The sequence below is a fragment of the Plecotus auritus genome (assembly GCF_963455305.1).
Source record: "Plecotus auritus genome assembly, chromosome: 7".
NCBI lineage: Eukaryota > Metazoa > Chordata > Mammalia > Chiroptera > Vespertilionidae > Plecotus > Plecotus auritus.
The window spans coordinates 16,558,407-16,573,891 of NC_137774.1; the positions used below are offsets into that span (position 1 = coordinate 16,558,407).

Sequence of the window (15,485 nt, forward strand, 5' to 3'; positions counted from 1 at the left end):
GAAGAGGAAGTCCATGTGTGAGGAACCCATTTGCCTATCAGGTTTTCCTCTGTGATGGTCAGAAAATCACCATGGTATGAGGCCACTATCCCCTTCCCAGGAGAGCCCAGACATGAGCATAACTGGCACTCTTGGCCAGCATCTAGCCTGCAGTTCCATTTTTAATTCTTTTTTGATTTTTAATCCTCACCTGAAGATGTTTTTACTGATTTCAGAGGGAGGGAAAGAAAAACATAGATGTATGAGAGAAACATTGGTTGCCTCCTGTACACACCCCCACCAAACATCAAACCTGCAACCTAAGTATGTGCCCTGACTGGAACAGAACCAACAACCTTTCGGTACCCAGTGACGCTCCAACCAACTGATCCACACTGGCCAGGGCATCTAATTCTCGATACTTCTCCCTAAACGTGTGAAGACAAATATATTTCAAAGGCTAATGAGATTTTAGGTAACAAGGCTTTAAAAAGTAACACCATGTCCCTCCTCTGGATTGTTTGAGCTGCAGGGACAGCTGCTCTTTTGGCCTTCACCTGACCTCAGAAACTAGAAATACTTATTTTAAGCTTTGTCCCATTGGCCACTGTGGGCAGGAGTGGAAAGTACCTGCCAGGTGTTGCCATAAAATTGACTCAGCCAACAGGAAACTCTTCTAAAAGCTTTGCGGTTTAATAGCCCCCTCCCAGCCCTACCTTTCCTTGGCGTTCAAACCACAGCATGTATTGAGCGCCCCCTGTGTGCGGAGCTCGGTAACGAGAAAACAGGTGACTATTTTCTTTCCAGGGTGTTTTACTTATTAAGTCTACGATCACCCTTCTGCAAGTAACCCTGGTTCCTACTCTACAAATGATAAGACTAACCGGCAAAGGGCCTCGGGCCGTGGGATAGGACGTGGCCTTGATCGTAACTGCGCTGTGACCTTGAGCGAGCCGATGGCCCAGCGGGAGTTGACCCTGAGGTTTCCCGCCGGAACCTTCGGCCCTGCTCAGCCGCCGTGGGGGCTGGGTCACAAAACCAAGGCGTGATTTACTACGGCTTCCGTCCCGAGGGGGAAGAAGGGAGAGATTGGAAGTGTGTCCCCCGCCTCCTCTGCAGAGACTCCCAGGCGGGGGGGGGCGCGCGGTGTCCTGGCTCCGGGCAGAAATCCACTAGGGGGCCCCGGAAGGGCAGCTTCGTTCCTCGCGAAGGCTTCCTCTTCCGGCAGTCACCGCAGGAGGCCCGCCCCTCCCGCCGCCGGAAGAAGCCGTTGCCCGGAGCAACTGTAACGTCCGGCTTTCGGAGTTTGGCGGCGGGAAAGGCCATGAGTAAAGGCAGGACTGAAGCGGCGACTGGAGGTACGCAGGCTTCGGGAACCGGGGAGACCGGAGGGGAGCGGGTAAGGGGTCGGCTGAGTGACCCTCCCCTGTATTTTCTCCTCCCGTAGCCCCCGGGATCCTCCTGAAGTACCTGCAGGAGCAGAACCGGCCCTACAGCGCCCAGGATGTGTTTGGAAACCTGCAGCGGGAACACGGACTGGGCAAAGCGGTGAGGACCCTCTCCCGGGATTCCTCCCCTGGGCACCCCTCAAGTCGGCCTGGGGTCCTGGTCTCGACGCTGCCATTCTAGCCCTGGGCTTCCTAAGGCTGGTCGCGCGCTGCCCTTAACACTGGCCGCCCGGCCCGAAGTCACTGATTGCTCCGCACTCTCGCCTCTGCCAGGCCGTGGTGAAGGCGCTGGAGCAGCTGGCCCAACAAGGCAAGATTAAAGAGAAGATGTACGGCAAGCAGAAGATATATTTTGCGGACCAGGTGAGGGAAGTCTGCGCAAATTAACCCCCCCCACCCCGTGTGCGAGCCTAATTTAGATGAATCAGCCCCAAGTATGAACTCTCTTTGGGAGAATTGAGGCAATCCATGAAACTGAGCTGTCTTACGCCATTAAAAGGGCCCCAGCCATCCTTTAAATCAGTGTGTGTACTCCCTTGCTATGATCCAAACTTCATGAGATTTCCATACTTAAAATATGATAGATGACAGAAAATCCAAGATCCATTTATGCTGGAAGTTCTTACTCCCAATCATCTAGATTAGAACCACCTTCTGCCAAATTATTTTCCTTCTGTCTCCACCTGCCTTCCTAAACACATTAATTTTGTATCTCCAGCCCAGACCTCCAAATGGATGTCTTTCAGAATCATTATGGCTACAGTAGGATGCTTCATCTCTCCCCTACTGGCTCCTCTCACATTCTTCCTTTTCTCTCTCTCTCTCTCTCTCTCTCTTTTTCCTTCCTTCCTTCCTTCCTTCCTTCCTTCCTTCCTCTCTCTTTCTTTCTTTCTTTCTTTCTTTCTCTCTTTCTTTTTTGTTGATTTCAGGGAGGAAGGGAGAGAGAGAGAAAAAAACAAAACAAAACCCAAAACATCAATGATGAGAGAGAATCATTGATTGGCTGCCTCCTGCATGCCCCCTCCTGGAGATGGAGCCTGCAACTTGGGCATGTGCCCTTGAACGGAATTGAACCTGTGACCTTTCAGTCGCTTTATCCACTGAGCCATATCAACTAGGGCACATTCTTCTTTCTTAATGGAATCAGTCTTCACCCAAGCCAGAGACGAGGGGGTCATTCTTAACCTCCCTTATCTCACGTGCCTAGCCAGCCATCAAGTCCAGCTGATTTTTCCCTTCTTGAATCCACATGCCATCACTGCTCTAGTTCAGATGCTCCTCATCTATTGCAGTATCCTAACATCTCCTGGTCTCCTCAAACATTGCAGCCAGAGCGATCTGTGTTCATGAAAATCTAGTCATGACATTTCCCTACCTAAAATTCTAGTGCCTCTGGAACAGGTAAAAGGCACTTGGAGACTTGGCCCCAGCCTGCCTCTAACCTCATCTGTCCCTGTTATTTCTCCATCCATTAATACTAGACCATTAAATGTGTTTTATTCCTGTGTCCTTTGCTCATTGTCTTTCCTTTGCCTGGAGTGTTATAGTCCCTTCTTCCTCTTATACCTCTTTGCCCCTCTAACTTACTCACTCTTTAGAATTTCACTCAGGCATTACCTTCTCCAGAAATCTTCTCTGGATGCTCTGAGCTCATGGCCTCTTGAGGTGCTTACCTCTTGAGGCATACTGTAGTATAATTGTCTTTTTACTTGTCTCCCCCACTAAACTGTCCTAAGACAGACCCCATTTCTCATTTATCTTCCTTTACTTAGCACCCCACAGTATTTAACACCCAGTATTACTCGTTTAACTGAATCAAATCACCATCAAAGCTAATTTTCCTAAAATAGGTTTCATTATGTTACTACTCTGTTGAAGGTCCCCTAAAGAAGATGAAAATTTTTTTTTCCTGTAAAGGGCCAGTTATGCTCTGCAGGCCAGGTGGTCTCTTGCCACAGCTACTCAACTGTCGACTCCTCAAGTGCACCAGTGTAGAGCAAAAGCAGCCATAGGCAATAGTAATGAGTGGCTGTTTCAATATATTTTTGTTTTTAAAAAAACATGCAGGATTTGGCTTACAGGCTGTAGTTTGCTGCCTCTTGTTGTAAAGGTTTAACATTGCCTTATAGGCTACCCAGGCTGGATTCACATCCTTTCTAACCCGCTCCACTCACCAACTGATGAGACCCCACCGAGCCCCAACACAGTCCTTTTTCTAGCAGCTCGTGTCTCATGGGAGGGGCCCCTCAGACTTCATTACTAGAGTCCCTTAACCAGATCCCTCCCACCATGCCTCTGCCTGTCCAGACTCTTCCTGTTGTGGAAGCCCTCATTTAGTCATCATCACTTTGGGAAGAATGTTCCTTTCCTCCTTCAGCCTAGTGAGAGATTTGACCACTAAACTGAAAGATATTTGTCCTGTTTAGTCTCCTGCCAACCTAGAAACCCCTTGAGGACAGGCATTAGGTTTCAACTTTGATACCTTATTGTTGGACCCAGTACGAAATTGAATGATCTCTCAAAAGTACACTCCTATTTTGGAAGGTCCTTTGGAAGGTTCTTAAGTGTGTGTGAATGTTGCCGTTTAGATGTGGGTTCCCATCCTGTGTCACATATCAGGCCACGTTTCTTGTCTTTGGCAGGACCAGTTTGACACGGTGAGTGATGCTGACCTCCAAAGCTTGGATGCCAAAATCGTGACCCTCACTGCCAAGGTGCAGAGCTTGCAGCAGAGCTGCCGCCAAATGGAGGCTGGTAGGAATGGGCTGTTCTGGAGGGTGCCCCTAGCTAGATCAGGGTCTGTCCAGAGGTCAGGAATTACTAAGGAAATGGGTGTTGACTGCATTATTGTCTCATTGCAGTGAGGATCCCTTTGCTGGGCTGCCATAGCATTTACATTAAGGGACATGCATCTGCTTTCCTTACCATGATTATCAGTATACAGTTCCCACTCTTCCCTTTATTCCTGCTCCTCTAACTGGCTACAGCTTCCTGGACATTTCTAGAATAAGGGGCCCATTCTGGACCCTGGGTGTAAAACCCAGAGCAAGTGGAGGCCTAGTCTCCTACCTCAGGGAGTACCCACTGGAAGAGAACCCTTTCCTTGGGGGACAGCAAGTGATCTCAGGGAGATGTGGTTTCAGAGCTGAAGGAGTTAACTAGTGCCCTGACCACACCGGAGATGCAGAAAGAGATCCAGGAGTTAAAGAAGGAATGTGCTGGCTACACAGAGAGACTGAAGAACATCAAAGCAGCCACCAACCATGTGACCCCGGAAGAGAAAGAACAGGTGAGCTGGGAGGGAGGGCAGCCTGTGCAGAGAAGCCAGCACAAGAGTTGACCCCAGCGGCCGCCCTGCCGTGGCGCTAAGGGCTTAGAGGGACCTGTTCCCCCTGCTTAGGTGTACAGAGAGAGGCAGAAGTACTGCAAGGAGTGGAGGAAGCGCAAGAGGATGGTAAGTGCAGAATTCCCAAGGCAGGCCCTGGAAAAAGCACCCCCCAGAGAAACTGCTGCCCCTATCATGGATCTGTTAGGCAGTGCCAAGTACTGCCCATCCGCAAAGGGGTGGTTTTGTTTCTTGTCAGGCAACAGAACTGTGTGATGCAATCCTTGAAGGATACCCCAAGAGTAAGAAGCAGTTCTTTGTAAGTGGTTCTCTTTCTCTTCCTTGCTCCCCCTGGGGTTTCACCCAAAGAGGTCTCATTCACTTGTCTCATTGCCCCACAGGAGGAAGTTGGGATAGAGACAGATGAAGATTACAATGTCAAGCTCCCAGACCCCTGAGAGCCCCTGTGGTAGGACTGGTTATGGGGACAGAGTCCCAGACTGACTGCCAGTTTTTTTTATTGTTACTGCTGCTTTCAACCTTTGAGCAGGGCAGTTGGGAGAGGGGCATAAACCAGAGGATTAGAGCCGGAGGAGGAGGAAGAGTGCTGGTCACCCAGAGTGGGTGGGTACACTCATTACATGGTCTAGAATGTAAATTTCAAATGCTTGCGCTTAACACTTAGACTTGGAGCAAAACTAAAGGAAAGCATTTGGCAATATTTATTGTAATATAATTTGATATAAAAATATTTAATTTCCTCTGGATAATCAAACCTCCCAGATAACAAATCTGAGGAAGGCAAGAGGGAGGTTGGGGGACAAAGATAGAGGCTATTATACACAGCATTCAAGGAGTCCAGGGCTGCACCCTAGACTTCCTTGGGTTCCATATACCTCAGGCCTTCACCCACCCCCAAGTCCTGGGAGAAATGTAAGCAGCACATGAGAGATGATAGAGACCCAGATACACCTGACAGAAAGCTGGGGTGGTTTTGAGGCCCAGCTAATTTTTTAAAATTGTAACTTTAGCAAAACTGTTTTTGTTGGTATTTAGAAAAATAAAACCTTTTGTCACATTTGACTCTGTTGTGCAGCGCCAATGCCTGTGGGGACAGAGGGCAGGAGTAGGTGGGAGGATGCTTCCCTCTGCTGCCCAGAGCAGGGAAGAGGCGATGGAGTAAGCAGCAGGAGCAGGACCCTGGCAGCCGAGCCTGCGCCGGCCAGAAAGCCGTGGCTCTACCTTGGGCTGACCAGGCAGCTCTAGCCTAGGCATGAGCGGCCTTCACCCTTCGTAGCTGTGGACGTCTTTTTCTCTTAATGCTTTCCTCCCGAGCAACTATTGCCAAAATGGCCAAACTTGGGCCAGTTGTCACCCAAGATACCGAAACAGGCAAACAGTACTTTCTAAATATGTGTAGATATGTGCTGAAATCTGAGGCTTAGGAAAGGGGGGCCGGTGCCCAGAGCAGACCCCCATTCTGAGGACTTCTATGGGGAAGACTGGGTAGGTTCGAGCTCTATAGTCAATATAATAAATTAATCAGAAGCTTTCACAAACACCCCAGTCCCACTGAGGACGAGGGGGGCTAGGGGATGAAACATGAAAGAGAAACCAGCTGACTGGTGTACGGTGTCGCAGTCCAATCTCACAAGCCCAGTGGTTGTGACCAAGTAGGAGACTTGAGACCTCTTGTTGGCTATTCTGCAGGTCGGTAAAGCTGGTTCTTCAGTTGGTGCAGGACACCAATCACGATCTCCCGTAGGGTCTGTTGAGGGCAGCAGAGCAAGAGAGATGATGCTCAGGTGAGGGCAGAGAGCTGTCTGGGACACCTGACCAGGTGCACTCTTTCTAGTGAGAAAAAAAAAAAAAGCCCCTGGGAAGCACTAATGTCTACAGTTTACTTTGCAATGCCCCCAATGTGACAGCTATGTGATAATATGGAAAATGTTAATGGTAGAATTTGGGTGACATGAATATTTAATGTAAATTCTCTTGATGTTCCAGTATGTTTAAAGTGTCTCATTAAAAAAATGTTTGAAAACAAAAACAAGAATCTGAGAAACAAGTTTAAGCCCCAGCAGAAGCAACTAGGCCTCAAAAGCAGAAGATTCAGTTTAATACCATTAACACACCACACCATTACAAATAATAAACTCCAGGAAAAGCTACCTTAGTAGGCCTGGGTTGGGGCTAGAAATCTTTCGAAAAACCCCACGTAATTCTGCTTCAAGTGATGGGGCTTACATACTGGGCAGCCGAGGAGTGACCAAGGTGGCCACAACACGGACTAAACCAAGGCAGAATTTGGCCTTATAGGAGTAAGTGCTCAGATCATACTTGATCAATGAAACCGTAACAGGAAAATGTAAACTTTAGAAAGCAAAGAAGGGGGGAACGAGTACTGAAAGTTGTAGAAACACCCTGAAGAAGCCTAAAATCTACCTGCTTTTCGGAAATGGCTTGGGTCACTTAGCCTGAAGGTGGGCGAAGACCCCAGGCCCTGTGACCACGGCGGCCCCATACCTGCGGCTTACAGTGCTCCTCAATCCAGCTGAAGACACAGGCCGACAGCTCCTGGAAGCTGGCCATGGAGATGGAAGCATTGAAGGACTGGAACAGGGCGTCCATGATGCCTTGAAACACACTGAACTTGACCTGGTCAGAAACCTGATCTTCCCCCTCGTGGGGGTTGTCCTGGTGTGCCTTCACAATCTGCTCGTAGTTCCTAAAAGCAAGCAGGCCAGGGCTAAGGTGCTAGAGCAGCTCTACCAGGCCAGGAGTAATAGGGTGACCCCAATACCTCCCCCACCAAGAAGATTCCTAGAGAGCTTTGGGGATATATTCATAAGCTAGATACTGCTTTTAGGTTAAAAACAGAGACCTACACTGAGTGGCCAGATTATTACGATCTCTGAATGCATAATAATATGGCCACTCAGTGTATATCCTATATAATAAAAGGCTAATAAGCAAATTGTCCCCTTGACCAGGAGTTCAACCAGCAGGCAGGCCGGCCAACCGCCCATGTCCCCTCCCCCTGGCCAGGCTGACCGGACTCCACCCATGCACGAATTCATTACACACACACACACACACACACACACACACACACAGAGTGGCCAGATTATTATGCGTTCAGAGATCTCATAATCTGGCCACTCAGTGTATCTTCTCTAACCTTCCTTCCATTAATCCAACAGACTTCCACTGTCTACTGTGTGTCAGGGACTATTGGGGGACAGGCTCCTGCCTCTAAGTGGCCACCGGAGGGAGAATATTATCTGATGTGGCCTTTGAACAAAAGGGAGAGTGTGAACTGAAGTTGGCCCCAGTCCGCTCAGAAGCCCTGGTTCCCACAGTTCGGCACCCTTACACTTTCATGATCTTTAGGGCCATGACGTCCTTGCGTAGTGTGGACACCTCCTCTTCCTGCTTTTTCTTCTCCTTGTGCAAAAACTGGATGTAGTCAATAGCTGGGGTTGAGGTGGAAAGAGGTTGTGGGCATAGAGGAAATCTCAGCCAGAGGACAAGGCTGATCTTGTTCCCCTTTTCCCCATTCCCCAAGTCTCCCATTACAACCACCCCACAGGGCCAGGCCACAAGTGGGCATGAGGCTAGCCTGCTCATAGCCCCATTGCTCCAGCCCTCCAGTGCTCTCCCTGCCATACTCTTCTGCAGAACGATGGCTTTGCTGAGCTTTTGGGAGCCAATGGAGAAGTCCTGCTGCTGGCAGGTGGGGACGATGGTCTGAAGGTCGTCATAGCCTCTCTGTGGAGAGAGCAAGGGAAATCGATTCCTTAACTGAGGGGTTAAGACAAACTGGCACAAAACTTTTCTTCCATGGCACTAAGTCCCATGCTCACAAACTAAAAGGGGAAAGGGGCTGGAAGGAGGGAGGTGTTCATGTCCAGGGACTAGACTAGCTGCCCGCAGGTCGCTTGGGCCTGTCTAATGGGGTCAGGGCACAATGAGTCTGAAATAAGCAGGACCTTCCTGTGCTGGCCGAGGCCTCCCCAATCACCTTGATAGCATCCCTCCTCTTCTGTTCAGCTTGCGTGTGTGCTCGTCGGCGCCGGTCCTTGTAGGACTCCTTGTAGGACTCCTGGTGGTAATCACTGTCCTCGTCATCTACGCTCAGAGTTGGGGGCAGAAAGAGATCATTCTGGGGCCCAGTGAGACCCAGCTAATCCATCTTTCCCTAACTGGGAAAAAGAACGTAGTGCCCAGGTAGCAGATGGACACGGGAACTTAATATTCTAGATCAGTGGTCGGCAAACTGCGGCTCGCGAGCCACATGCGGCTCTTTGGCCCCTTGAGTTTTTAGCAAAGGCCAGCTTAGGAGAAACCTAATTAAGTTAATAACAATGTACCTACCTATACAGTTTAAGTTTAAAAAATGTGGCTCTCAAAAGAAATGTCAATCGTTGTACTGTTGATATTTGGCTTTGTTGACTAACGAGTTTGCCGACCACCGTTCTAGATGAGGTAAAAGATGGTGAGACCCTGTGTCTAGCACTAGGGCTCTAGCACCCCACGCGGATGGCTGGAGCGTCCTAAGAAAGATACTAAAATGATGGCATATCTGAGCCCCGCCAGATGGGGGATGTGGCTGCCTACCTGTGTTAGGGACGGAAGAGGCACTGGTGGAACCGATGCTATTAGCTCTGGACACTACACTCCCCTTTCGGGAGCTTTCTACAAAAAGCCCTGGAAAAGAGAGGCCCCAATCACTAAGGGGTAAGGGGGGCGGGGGAGACACTGCTAGGCCCTCAGACACCTGTGGGCACAATGGCTCCCTGATCCTTAAATGCTGACCTCTCCCCTTAAACCAAAAGCTAGCCATACTGGGCCAGCCACGCTGCAATGCTCCTGTCCCTGGGGTCTAAACTGCTCCACTGGCCTGCAATGATACTGTTGGTTCATAAAGTAACACCTGGGCTTGATGAGGGTGGGAGTGACCAGCTGTCACTATTTCCATCACTTCCCTGTTCCAGAGCAGAGGGAACTAGGATCACCCTCCCACATCCCCTGCCCTTGTCCTCCAGCTCCTCCCTCACTGTTTCAGGCTCAGAGACAGTGGACTGTGGTCAGCTGTGGCTGCCAAGGCCAAGCGAATCTACAGGTCTGAAGTGGGAGTGTCACTCCAGAGCTGAAGCCCGTGGGGAGGCACTCACCGGGGTCCAGGCTGTTGTCGCTGTAGGCATACTCCACCTGCGGCACCCAGCAAGGGAGGAAAGCTCATCAGACCTCCGTCCCCGGAGGAAGCCTCTTTCATTCACTCTGTGCATCCAATCGTATGCACTCAGGCAGGTGCGCAGGCAATTGAAGGACGGACGGACACACACCAGCGCGCGCAAGAAACTGAAGGATTTCCCCGAGAGCCAAGACTGGCTAGGTCGTGGGAGCGCCGCCCCTCGGCATGATCCCGCCTGCCCAACACCTCCACCCCCCAGCCCCAAACCCGTCCCCTCACACTCGCGCACACACGCCTCAGTCAACTCCCCACCTTAGCACGCGCGGGGGGTGAGCTGCCTTCTCTGCCCCGGGCCCGGAGGGCGGAAGCAGGGGTACTTTGGGCACCGGAGTGACTTCCCTCATCTTCCGGACCCCCAACGTACACGCACCCGACCGCCCTCCCCTCACCGGCGTGCTCGCCCGCGGAGCTTGCCTTGACCCAGGGGTCCTCCAGAGAAGCGCCGGGTTCCGTCATCTCCGACCCACCGCACCGGAAACCAGCCAGTGGGCCGGCCACTGTCGCCAGGAAAAGCGAGGTATGCCCATGTGACCCAAACCAGCCAATCCGCGGCCAAGGAGAAAAGGGCGGGGCGAGGGTGACGTGCGTGCGCAGCCAGGGAACACCGAACCCGCGGAGTGGGCTGAGCTAGCTGTTGGGCTGATACAGGTTGCTTTGGGGAGGTCACCCTGTTGGTCTCCCTCCCTTGGGGCAGGCGGCAAGAAGCACATTCTGTGAAATGGAGTCATTTCAAAAGGCTTGTTCCAGTAATGTTTGCAGACAGTTGTGCACACAAAGACACACTGCCAGGCCTAGGCGTCCCTGGGAATGCCTTTCTCCCTGGCCCACCAATCCGTCCAGCCACCACCTTGTCCAACTTCACCAAGCTGCAGGCTCTGTGATGGCAGAGGTCCGCCTGGCGTGTTGAAGGATGGTCCTCCAACATCAAGCCTAGGATCCAGCTGGGTACTTGTGGAATTAATACTTCCAAAGAATTACTGGCCAAGTTATGCTACTTCATAGATAAGGAAACTGAGGAACCTAGAAAGTTTGTAACTTGTCCAAATGCACACAGCTACTCAGTGACAGGGCCAAGGCTGGCTTCAGTCTGGTTAGCTCCAAAGGCCATGCTCTTAACCACTGTACTCCTGGCTTCCAGCTCAGGCCTGAGTCCTGCCCTTGTGGCTCAAGGATCCCAAAGTTACCTAGAGGCATTGGAGCAGGAAGCAGACACCATACAGACAGCACCTGGAAACATCAACCTTTAATTCTGTTACAAGTTCCATTGTTTGCCCTTTCCCCCCTTTCTCCCTTACTAGCCTTAGGTATCACAGACACCTGTAGGCAAGAATGGGGTTGGAATGCCAGAGGGGGCTGTTGCCCCATGGGCCACATCCTCAGTGTTGGTCAAACACCTGCAAGCTGGGTAAGCTTCCTGTGTCCACCAGGCCCTGCCCCACCCAGCTTAGCTCAGAGCCCTCTAGGCCCAAGCTAGGGTGAGCATGGAAGCCCCCATTCCTCCTCACCACTGGATGATCTCTTGTCAGCTCCAGGGGCCAATCTGGCCCCACAGAAAACTCATTATGGCTGGATGGCATCTATACGCTTCTGCAGGAGGGCCCAGGCTTTCTCCACCTTTGGGCAACCAGAATGTTGTGAGGAAAAGACAGAGTCAGGTAGGCATTCACTGAAGACTCCCTCCCAACAACCCAGCTTTTCCCTGGGCATCAACCTGGAGCTGGGTGACATGCGGCTCCCATAAGGTGCTTAGCACCACATGGCTCTGGTCCACAAGCTGCTGTCCACTCATCTGGCTCTGCAGCCGGCTTTGAGCTGCAGCCTCACTCAGGCCATCCCTCTCCATAATTCGTCGTACAGCCTAGGTACAGACATGGCATTTGTCAGCCAACTGGCTCAGAGCAGGATGCAGTCTGCAATGGAGGTGGGGTGGCAGGTGGGCTCCAGATACCTCAGTCTCAGGAACGACAATGGTCCACACCTCATGCACCATGCTCTGCCAGCCGGCTTCAAGTAGCATGGCAGCTTCAATCACGCATACCTGCTTTCCTGTAGGGAGACTCCAGTCACTACCAGCAGTACCCTGTCACTTGCTACCAGACAGTCAATGAAACATGGTCCCTGGGAACGTGGGTGGTCTGGCTTGGAGTAGGAAACTCCCAGGGAAAGGATCTGCTTAACTGTGCCCCTCAGCCACTCCCACCATCCCTCTGACTCACCCTCAGCCACAGCCAGATCCATCTCCTCTCGGGCCAGCATTGCGATAACCGGCCACATAATGTCCGTGAGCTTCTTCAGGTGCTTCTGAGAAACAGGGTAGAGCAAGTGGGCAGTGGTTACTCCCCTTGAAGATGGAGCCAGCCCAGGGAAGTCCACTGGGTCCCAACCCTTGGGACTATTGCAGCTGAGAACCTTTGGAGAGGTGTGTATTTACCTTGTTCCCAAAAACCCGGCTGCCCAGGACCTTCCTGTTGATAATGCCATCTTTATGGAGAATATCTAGATGACAGAGACAGAGGATTGGGCAAAGAGACCAGGCCATCTCCTCACTTCAGGCCTCCTCCAGCCCTCTGCAGTCATTACCTGTTCCAAAGACTTGCACCACGGGCTGGTAGGCAGGACCACCCGGGGCATAGGCCCGATGGCCCAGCTGGTCACAATCGATGACATATGCCCCCAGGCCTTTCAGCCGCTGAGCTACTGAGCTCTTTCCAGAGCCACTTATACCTGTCAGCCCAATCACGTAGAGACCAGCAGGGAGCTCTGACCTCATCTGGGGGTAGATAAAAGGAACCCGTTACTAGGGTCCTCAGGCTCATGTTTGGGTTGAATCCTTCAGTCTCCACCTTCTAGCATTTCCAGCCTATCCAAGAAGGTGGGAGGAAGGAAAGACATGCTTACATATGGGGGCCGAAGCAGGTTTCCCAGCATTCGCTGGCGGGAGCTGGAGGAGCTGATTTTGTCCTCTTCATTTTCCCTGTGGCTTAGGTCTTGCAGTAGCTGGATCTGGAACAAAGTAAGCTCCTCCAGGTCCTGAAGTAAAGGAGGGGTGATGAGAGGGAAAGAGGGGTGAGATGAAGGGCAAACACTGACACCAACTTGCCCCCTTACCCTCCCCTACTTACTCCAGAGGTAGAGCTTGCCTCAGAAGACAACCTGGGAACCAGTTCCTCCTTGCCTCTTTCTACCACCTTGGGCCCTCTCTCCCCTCCTCTGGGGCATGGTACTTCCAATAGCACCCTCCCTACAATAGCCTTCCCCATCCCCATCCCCATCCCCTCCCTCTGCCAATCTCCCTCACAGGTTACATTCTCAAGGCGGAAGCGGTTGACGGCCATCCCCCCACGATAGGTCTCCTCGCTGACCACCAGGAACTCCAGGGAGGGGTCAGAGCCAGCAGGCCCATAGGGGTCCAGCAGGGGGATGATATCAAAAGCCAAGGAGGGCTTGATGTCCACCAGGAACTCACTCAGATGTTCCACACGTTCTGCGTAGGACTGGAGCAGCTCAGGGAGCAACTTGCCTGAGGAAGAGGCCCAGAACAGTGAGATCTTTTTATTGGGGAGGAAGAGTATGGGCCAGTTTGGGGAAAAGTGGCCCTAAGCATCCTGTCTCCAAAGGTGGGTGGCAGGAAGAAAGGGCTAAACTGGGATGTGGTCTGTGGTGGGAAAACTATGAGGGGCAGGCAGCAGGCAAGCACAATAGTCAGTGCAAGGGCTGGCATGTGTCCAGAGAACTAGCAGTGCCAGTGGGCGTCAGAGCCAGACAGAGGCGTTCAAGGATTTGTTAAAAATGCAGACTCCTTGGTTCCATGTTTGGGGGGATTCTGATTGAGTGGTGACCAGACGACACATTGAGAAGGCTGCTTTTATTCATTTAACAAAGTTTCCTTAGCACCAACTGAGTGCCCGGCACTGTGTGTGACATTTGGGAGGGGTAGAAAGTAATGGATGGCCCTACCCTTTCTCAGCCTTGGCACTGGCACATTACAAGGAGTTTTGGGGCCCTGGCCGGTTTGGCTCAGTGGATAGAGCGTTGGCCTGCGAACTGAAAGGCCCCAGGTTCGACTCCGGTCAAGGGCACATGCCCGGGTTGTGGACTCGATCCCCAGTGCAGGACTTGAGGGAGGCAGCCGATCCATGATTCTCTCTCATCATGGTTGTTTATATATCTCTTTCCCTCTTCCTTCCTCTCTGAAATCAATAAAAAATATATATATATTTTTTAAAAAGGAGTTCTGGGGGTCCTCCACCACCCTATTCCAGTTTTCCCCACTCACTCTTCAAAAGGTCTTTGTCTGCTACTCCCACCACAAGCTGCTCCTGGGCCAGGATGCAGGCGACACTGAGCAACACCTTGTGGGCATTGTGCAGGCGGTCAAACGTGCCACCCACAGCCCCACGATGGTAGCCACGCACCGGCTGCTTTGGAGATCTGGCCACAGGGGAAGATGGCCTGATGGTGGAGGGTAAGGAGACCTCCACAGGCAGTTCTCCAGAGTCATAATCAGGGTATAGCAGCACTGAAGTAAGTTGTGGACAACAACTGTAACAGCTGGTGGCATAACGCTCTAGCTGTTGCTTGACCGGGTTGTATTGGCTTCCATCCAGGGTCTGGAAGTCAGTCAGCACCACCTCCGGCGGGTGGGCCAGATTCTGAACGGAGCTGGCCAGGGGAGGGAGAAAGGCGCTCTTGGTTCGGATATTGGTTAGCAGAATTCTGATGTCCAGGTGCGGGTGCACGTTGGCGCCAGCATAGAAGTACGAGATGAAATCCAGAACCTCAAATGTGGCCTGCACGGGGGTGGACAGGGGCTGAGCTGGGCCCTCCAGGCTCATGCCCGGCTGCAGGTGTACATAGAGTGTGTCATTCACGAGCCGGGCCGCAGAGGTCAGGATAGGGGCCAGGCGAGGGGCCAGGGAGGCCAGCGGCGTCGTCAGCACCAGGAGGCCCGACCGGAATAAAGCCATGTTGCCCAGGCCTGTAGACAGTCAGGGAGACCAGTAGAGGGTGACTGAGGGGGATGTGCCTGAGGCCGATATCTGTACGGGACGTTGGACCCAAAACAGGGGACATAGAGGGTCTGTGCCACCCGAGAGGAACCCGGGGGAGGGGACGGGGCCTGGTAAACCGCGCCTCGGGGCTGTGCTCTAGGAGTCGGTTTCCTCATCTCTCAGACGGGGGGGTGAGCTCGCTGAACTGAATCAAAATCCTGGGAGAGGAAACTAGACATGAGCCCCTGAGTCATAGGGCTGGGGATCCAGAAATTCTGGGCCCTCCTGCTAAGCTGTACCAGGGCCTTCAAGGAATCAAAGGAGGGGACTAAAGGCAGGCGCTCAGGCTCGGTTCAGTCTCCTACTTACTGATACCTCCGGGGTTTGGTTCCACTGGCAACACCACTGAAGCTTTCCCGGGATGCAACCCGGAAGCACTAGCTAAGAACTGCGACTCTGAGCTACGGAATCCGGGAAAGGCCAAA

General features: G+C 52.1%; 3 protein-coding genes across 11 annotated transcripts; 1 reads left to right on the forward strand and 2 right to left on the reverse strand.

Annotated features, from left to right (window-relative positions):
- The first annotated feature begins 621 nt into the window (after positions 1-621).
- Positions 622-5,834, forward strand: PSMC3IP (PSMC3 interacting protein). Its single transcript, XM_080679752.1, has 8 exons — positions 622-1,337; positions 1,427-1,527; positions 1,701-1,790; positions 4,070-4,181; positions 4,571-4,716; positions 4,828-4,881; positions 5,012-5,071; positions 5,154-5,834. The coding sequence occupies exons 1-8, from the start codon at positions 1,304-1,306 to the stop codon at positions 5,208-5,210; spliced, it is 654 nt and encodes a 217-aa protein (XP_080535878.1). The 5' UTR covers positions 622-1,303; the 3' UTR covers positions 5,211-5,834.
- MLX (MAX dimerization protein MLX) lies at positions 5,460-10,536 on the reverse strand (the record flags this gene model as incomplete). 7 transcript variants are annotated; one of them, XM_080679749.1, is made up of 8 exons in its annotated part: positions 5,460-6,520; positions 7,279-7,480; positions 8,129-8,228; positions 8,424-8,523; positions 8,777-8,883; positions 9,373-9,462; positions 9,930-9,966; positions 10,424-10,536. In XM_080679749.1, the coding sequence occupies 8 exons, from the start codon at positions 10,463-10,465 to the stop codon at positions 6,452-6,454; spliced, it is 747 nt and encodes a 248-aa protein (XP_080535875.1). In that variant the 3' UTR covers positions 5,460-6,451. The 7 variants fall into 7 exon arrangements, with proteins under 7 accessions (XP_080535875.1, XP_080535874.1, XP_080535872.1 ...); XM_080679748.1 differs by having other exon boundaries at positions 5,460-6,603; XM_080679746.1 differs by having other exon boundaries at positions 10,262-10,484.
- A 699-nt stretch (positions 10,537-11,235) lies between these two features.
- COASY (Coenzyme A synthase) lies at positions 11,236-15,485 on the reverse strand. Of its 3 annotated transcripts, none has more exons than XM_080679734.1 (10): positions 15,376-15,485; positions 14,286-14,987; positions 13,315-13,529; positions 12,908-13,039; positions 12,590-12,779; positions 12,441-12,505; positions 12,226-12,310; positions 11,958-12,055; positions 11,721-11,867; positions 11,236-11,623 (listed from the first exon to the last, which is right to left on the reverse strand). In XM_080679734.1, the coding sequence occupies exons 2-10, from the start codon at positions 14,974-14,976 to the stop codon at positions 11,570-11,572; spliced, it is 1,677 nt and encodes a 558-aa protein (XP_080535860.1). In that variant the 5' UTR covers positions 14,977-14,987; positions 15,376-15,485; the 3' UTR covers positions 11,236-11,569. The 3 variants fall into 3 exon arrangements, with proteins under 3 accessions (XP_080535860.1, XP_080535859.1, XP_080535861.1); XM_080679733.1 differs by having other exon boundaries at positions 15,370-15,485; XM_080679735.1 differs by lacking the exon at positions 15,376-15,485 and adding an exon at positions 15,110-15,284.